At 44.7% G+C, this 6,850-nt stretch overlaps 1 protein-coding gene across 2 annotated transcripts in view; it reads left to right on the top strand.

Annotated features, from left to right (window-relative positions):
* The window catches only part of LOC143291071 (uncharacterized), a 16,338-nt gene continuing 9,488 nt past the window's right edge, over positions 1-6,850 (top strand). The window contains exons 1-5 of one of the 2 annotated variants that reach the window (XM_076600668.1): positions 1-189; positions 956-1,119; positions 2,161-2,274; positions 3,796-3,973; positions 5,282-6,215. In XM_076600668.1, coding sequence (XP_076456783.1) covers positions 96-189; positions 956-1,119; positions 2,161-2,274; positions 3,796-3,973; positions 5,282-5,598 — 867 coding nt within the window. In that variant the 5' untranslated portion in view covers positions 1-95 and the 3' untranslated portion in view covers positions 5,599-6,215. Of the gene's footprint in view, positions 190-955; positions 1,120-2,160; positions 2,275-3,795; positions 3,974-5,281; positions 6,216-6,850 lie in introns of those variants that run through there. The other variant, XM_076600669.1, reaches the window with a different exon arrangement.

The raw sequence follows: 6,850 nt of genomic DNA, 5'->3' as shown, positions 1-6,850 counted from the left end.
GAGTCTGTAGCTGGATCTGGCAGAACCACACGGGTTTGGGACATTCGCTCCAGCACCGCGGTCGAAAAGGAAACGAGGACAACACACCACAAACGATGAAGCTGATTTGCTTTGCCTTTCTTCTGGGCCTTGTCGCCTGTGAAGACCCTGGTTACCTGACCATCGATTTTCTTCGGGGACGTGTGGACGGTAAGTATCGTAAGCTGTGGAGAGGAGAGAGGGTTTATTTTTTTCGTTGGTATACATTCTCTTTCTTCTTCTTCTTCTTCTCCCTCTTCTTCTTCTCTTACCCCTCCTCCTCCTCCTCTTCTTCTCCTCTAACTCCACCTCCTCCTTGTCGTCGTCGTCGTCCTCTCTTCTTTCATCATCATCATCATCTTCTCCTCCTCCTCCTCCTTCTTCTTCTCCTCATCCCCCTTCTTCTTCTTCATCATCTTCTCCTCCTCCTCCTTGATTTGAACAGACACCTACGACGTATTCTCACTAGACTCAGATTTGGTATCTCTGACTTAAACATACATAGATATCGTTATAAATCCATTTGTCATTCTGATTTAATGTGTCCTTTGTGCGTGGAATCCAGAGAGGATGAAGTCCATTTTGTTTTGAAATGTCCTGTCCTGTCCTTAATGACCTACGAATCCAGCTCATTCCTAAAAAATATAATGCATATCCGTGTACATTTCGACTATGTTTACTGATATCATCGGTGGATGAAAACACTATATGTAGTTTTGCTTTGTTTCTTTGTAAAGCATTTCATTTAAGAGAGACACTTATATCCTAGTTTTATTGGAGCTTGTTATGGAATATGCTGCACTGTTTGCATTAACAATTACAATGACACATACAAAACAAAATTTTGTTATTACCCCATGTACATATGCGGCTATGGCCTTGACTGAATAAACCATCTTGAATCTCACTCATGCACGGATTCCATCTTCCTCCACAGACCTCCTTGGAGGCTTGTCCGGCATCTTTGACGAGCTGAGTGACACCAAGACGTTGTGCGCTGCTGCGGACGACAAGCTGAACTACATCCATGACTTCTTCATTCCCTACATCAACAAGGTCAATGAGCAGCAGTATGAGCTGATCGCCAGCTATGAGGCTCAGGTAATGCATGCCAGGTGTGTGTGTGTGTGTGTGTGTGTGTGTGTGTGTGTGTGTGTGTGTGTGTGTGTGTTGGGTGTGGTGGTGGTGGTGGTGTGTGCGTGAGTGTGTGTGTGTTTGTGTGTGTATTTGTGTGTGTGTGTGTGTGTGTGTGTGTGTGTGTGTGTGTGTGTGTGTATGCTGGGTGTGGTGGCGGTGGTGGTGTGTGTGTGTGTGGTGTGTGAAATATATATATATATATATATAGAGAGAGAGAGAGAGAGAGAGAGAAAGAGAGAAAGTGAGTGTGTGTGTGTGTGTCTGTGTGTGAGAGAGAGAAAAAAATATATAGAGTGTGCGTATGTGTATGTGTGTGTGTGAGGGAGAGAGAGGGAGAGAGTGAGAGAGTGAGGGAGAGACAGTGAGAGAGAGAGAGAGACTATCTGTGTGTGTGAGTGTGTGTGTGAGTATGTGTGTTTGTGTGTGTGTGTGAGAGAGAGAGTGATAGAGAGAGAGACAAAGAGAGAGTGTGTGTGTGTGTGTTTGAGAGAGAGAGAGAGACACAGAGAGAGTTAGTATGTGTGAGTGTGTTTGAGAGAGAGAGAGAGAGTGAGTATGTGTGAGTGTGTGTGTATCTGTGTGTGAGAGAGAGAGAGTATATGTGAATATGTTTGTGTGAGAGATAGAGAGAGAGAGAGAGTGAGTTAGTATGTGTGAGTGTGTGTGTGTGTCTGTGAGAGAGACAGAGAGAGGGGAGAGAGAGAGAGAGAGAGAGAGAGAGAGAGAGTATATGTGAATATATTTGAGTGTGAAAGATATAGAGAGTGGGAGAGAGAGAGAGAGAGAAAGAGAGAGAGTATATGTGAATATGTTTGTGTTAAAGAGAGAGAGAGAGAGAGAGAGAGAGAGAGAGAGAGAGAGAGAGAGAGAGAGAGTATGTGTGAGTATGCGTATGCGTGTGTGTGTGTGTGTGTGTGTGTGTGTGTGTGTGTGTAACTGGTGCAACAGCCGAGTGGTTAAAGCGTCGTGGTCGGGTACTACAATGTCCGCGAATGCTCATTTCAGGAGAAGGCCTTGCAGCACCGGGTGGACGATGCCAAGTCAGAGGAGAAGCAGCTTCTGAGCCTGGCCGAAGACACCAAGAACTGGCTGAACGACCAGTATGATGCTTTGCATGAAGTGAGTCATGAGCTCGTCTTCCCTCTTTCTTCTACCCGTCAGCCTGCCTCACCTTCCTCTCTCTCTCTCCTTCTCTCTGTCACACGGAGATCACACGGAGGTCAGAAGAAGCGCTTCAGAGATACTCTGAAAATCTCTCTGAAAGCGTTTGATATCAACCCTGACTCCTGGGAGGAATCTGCGGCGGACCGTGACAAATGGCGCGCTGCTGTGCACAAAGGCGCCAGGCCAACAGGACTGCTGCAGCTGTTCAGAAGAGGCAGGCCAGAAAGTCACGGGCAAACATGCTCCCTGACAATGATATGCCTGTCTTTGTCTGCCCCAACTGTCAGCGAACATTTCGTGCGCAGATTGGACTATTCAGCCATCTGCGCATTCACAGATAGATTCATGAGCATCCCCCCCCCCACCACCCTCCCCCCATCCCCCAGCTGGATGACAACGATGGTCATCATCGATCTCGATGGACACACACCCACCCGTCAGCCTGCCTCACCTTCCTCTCTCTCTCTCTCTCCTTCTCTCTGTCTTTCTGACTGTCCCCCTCTCTCTCTGTTTTGTATGATTTTCATGTTTCCGTAATTGTAGTCTTTGATTCATCCATTTATGTAACTATTATTATCTATTTGGTTTTGTTGTATGTCATTTATTATTGATACTTATTTCATTTATTACAATGTGTCTATGTGTGTGTATGCGTGTGTGAGGGCATGGTGTAAAGAAGCTTCCAGCTTATCCATTCTACCCTCAATAAAATATTTGTCAAACATTGTCTCTTTCTCTGTCTGTCTGTCTTCCAGAGGGGATGAAGTTCATTTTGTTTTGAAATGTCCTGCCCTAACAGACCTTCGAATCAGATTTAACCTGAAGAAATATTATACATACCCATGTCTGTTTAGATTATGTTTGTTGATGTCATCGACTGATAATTAAACTATGTGCAGTCTAGCTTTCTATTTGTTTAGAGCACTTTAACTGAGAGAGACACTCGTGTCCTAATTGTTGTGGTATCTGGTTATGTTTATTGTGTTCACATACTTGTACTGACGCATGTTAAACTCTGTTATCGCCCCCTGTTCATATGGGGCTATGGCCTTCAATGAATAAGTCATCTGAAATCTGAATCTCTGTCTCTGTCTGTCTGCCTGTCTCTCTCTCTCTCTCTTTGTCTATCTTCTCTCTCTCTCTCTCTCTCTCTCTCTCTCTCTCTCTCTCTCTCTCTCTCTGTGTACGTGCCTGAGTGCGTTCCCTCAAAATGCGTCGACATCTAATCAGCAGAGTAGTTCGATGGACAGCGCTTAATTAATCTTACCGAAGTACGAACCATTCTAAATGCATTTGTAAAAACGACCAGACGATAATGTGAGAACAGGACAATAGTCATTATTTCCTTTTTCTGTTTCTGGAGCTGAAGAAAAAAAGGATAATCTGGATCATTACTGATAATGATATAGATACTTTCGTTATTGATGCTGGCGATGATAGTAGTGACGACGGTTGCCGCTGTTGTGTATGACTCAGATTGCAAAGAAGGACAAAGAGCAGGACATGAGGCACGACAACCTGACGAAGGTCGCTCTGTACATCAAGGAGAACTTCCTGGACAAACTCAACGACACCCTTGAACATCTGCACGAGAAAGAGGACGCCACTGAAGATAAGATCGACTACTTGAACGGTGTTGTGTATGACCGAAAATGTAAGTATTTTGTGAAGATTGATGCGTGGAACACCACACACAATGATACAAGACACGATTTTAATCGCCCATAAGACATGGAAAAAAAAGTCTCTTTCAGTTGAACGTACAACATGAAACTATAACACACATTTAGAACAAGTATGCATAATAAGAAGTCCACCTTGATGTCACTCCATTCCATTCGTAGTCCTCTTCCACCACCTAACAAACAGGGGTCTATGCACTAGCCGAGAAAGCGAGTCATAGACTCAAATTAAGACGCACCTCCGTTGTTAGCTACTGCCCTTTTTGTTTTTATATCACACATGGACATAGTCTACAGCTGGGCCTACAGCAGAGTGAGAGCTGTATGATCAATGGTTTCTCCGTTGCAATGGGAAATCATTTACAGCTGAGTCTTTTGTGAAGGACTATAACTCTCAAACTAGGAGGCAAAATTGCACTGGCTCTTAGTGCTGCAGTCTTACGGGCTAGTTGGTCTTTGGGAACCATCCCAACACCGACTGTCCTAAAAACCCTCTTAGCCGAGACAGAGAGAGCGGATGTAACGTGGGCAAGACACTCTCCACTATAATCACATTCTAGCCCGGATAGTCGAGACAGCAGTTACCTCCTCTGCTGTTCTGATAGTCATAGCCGGACACGACGGACTATCATACTGTCCTGAATGGCCAATTTTTAAACAAATAAAGGACAAATCAAGTTCCCGTTTGCAGCACGCACTTGGCGCATTGAAAAAGAACCCATGGCAATACAAGTGTTGTCCTCTGGCAAAATTCTGTAGAAGAGATCGACTCTGATAGGAACACACATATGGAGTGTTGGCAAAAAGAGGTATTGCGTCCACCAAGGAAGCGATAGAATCTGTGTTCATTTATTTGATTCCTATATCGTTATGGTATTCACTGTGTTATAGCAAGGATAGAAAGGAGAGAAATAAGGGAGGAAAAGAAACAACATATTGCAGACTTACTGTTGTCATACTACAGTTACAGACTCTTCACTACAATCAAATTCTAGCCAAGATAGTCAGTACAGCAGTTGCCTCCTCTGCTGTTCTGATGGTCATAGTCGGACACGATTGACTTTGGCAAGGCACTCTCTGATATAAACCAATTCTACCCCAGACAGTCAGGACAACTTTTGCCTCCTCTGCTGTTCTGACGGTCATAGATGGACATGGGTCACAATAGGTAGACTCCTAAACACCCTAGCCCAGACAGTCAGGACGGCTTTGGCCTTCTCCGCTGTTCTGCTGGTCATAATTGGACACGAATGACAATCGGTAAATTCCATGTGTTGCAGGTGAATACGGGTTCCTTTTCCTGGAAGGCGAAACCACGAGAAAAGTCTACTTTAAGAGCTTCTTCAAATATGCCCCTGAAGTCTCCGCCGCTATCACCGGATTCTCTGCTCATCTGGATGGGTACAGCCACGGAGACTACGATGTGCTGTCTCTCAAGAAGATGGTCACCGATGTTGATCCAGAATTTTTCGAGATCACCTCCACTGATGAATCCAAAGGGCCACTGGTCAAATACGTCAGCGTATCCTGGATGGCATGCCAGCGGTTCGATGAAGGCGTTGATTTGCCTCACGAAGACGTGTCTAAACCAAAGTAAAGCTGGAGGCATTATGGCAGCAGCAGCAGCAGCAGTAATAGCACCACCCGCCTCTGCTGTACTTCAGTTTGAACTTCTCCAGTTCGCATGACCGTACTCACAGTATCTCTCTCTCTCTCTCTCTCTCTCTCTCTCTCTCTCTCTCTCTCTCACCACCACCCCTCTTTCTCTCTTTTCATCCATTTAAATCGCTGTCTGCTGCTGTTTCTCCACTTTACAGACACAAACTGTTCGTGATTCCATTGCATCTGTCTGTAACCGCAACGACGAATGGCTATGTTTGACCGACTGACCCACTGGTGGACGAAAGAACAGGGATAGCACGTTTGTCTGTTATCCTTGAAAGCACTGTACATTGTATGTCTTGATTCTGCAGATGACATTCTGTATATAATGTTTCTCTCGCTGTATATATGTAAAAATACCCACTACCACGACAACACCAATAATAAGAACATTTTTTGACAACAGAGAAGAAATCACTTTTATGGAGGAGTGTAAATTGACTGTAATGTAATTCGTTTAAAAGATTTCTTTTTCATTGACAAATGCGATTAATTTTTTTTTTAATGTGTTATCAGTTGCCCGTGTGTTATGATGAAGATTCAATAAAGAAATTTGAAAAAAAAAAAAAATGTTCGTAAACGTACTTGATTGTTGACGGGTTGAATTTGAAGAACAAATTAACAAACGTGTGTGTGTGTGTGTGTGTGTGTGTGTGTGTGTGTGTGTGTGTGTGTGTGTGTGTGTGTGTGTGTGTGTGTGTGTGTGTGTGAATCCACCTTTCTTCCTTCAACATCTATGTATCCGACCACCCCTCCTCTCCCCTCCTCTCTCACTCTGCCTTTCTCTCCTTCTCCTATCTCTTCTTCTCTTTCTGTCTGTCTCTCTTTCCTTCCTTCCTTTATGTCTCCTTCCCTGTCCCTCTCTGCCTCTGCCTTACTCTCTTTCCCCTGTCTCGTCTTCTCTTTCTTTCTGTCTTTCCTTCCTTCCTTCTCTCTGTCTCCTACTCTGTCCCTCTCTCCCTCTGTCTTTCCCTCTTTCCCATATCTCTTCTTCTCTTTCTTTCTGTTTTTTTCCCTTCCTTCCTTCCTTCTCTCTGTCTCCTACTCTGTCCCCATCGCTCTGTTTCTGTCTCTTTATCTGCCTGCCTGTCTCCTTCTGTCTGTCTGTCTCTTCCTCTGTCTGTCTGTTACTCTGCCCCTCTCACCCCCCCCCCCCCCCCCCGTCTCTCTCCAAAACAAAAACCCCA

This window comes from Babylonia areolata, chromosome 16, assembly GCF_041734735.1.
Source record: "Babylonia areolata isolate BAREFJ2019XMU chromosome 16, ASM4173473v1, whole genome shotgun sequence".
Classification (NCBI taxonomy): domain Eukaryota; kingdom Metazoa; phylum Mollusca; class Gastropoda; order Neogastropoda; family Buccinidae; genus Babylonia; species Babylonia areolata.
The sequence above is the reverse complement of the archived record's forward strand: the minus strand, read 5'-3'. Positions and strand labels throughout refer to the sequence as shown.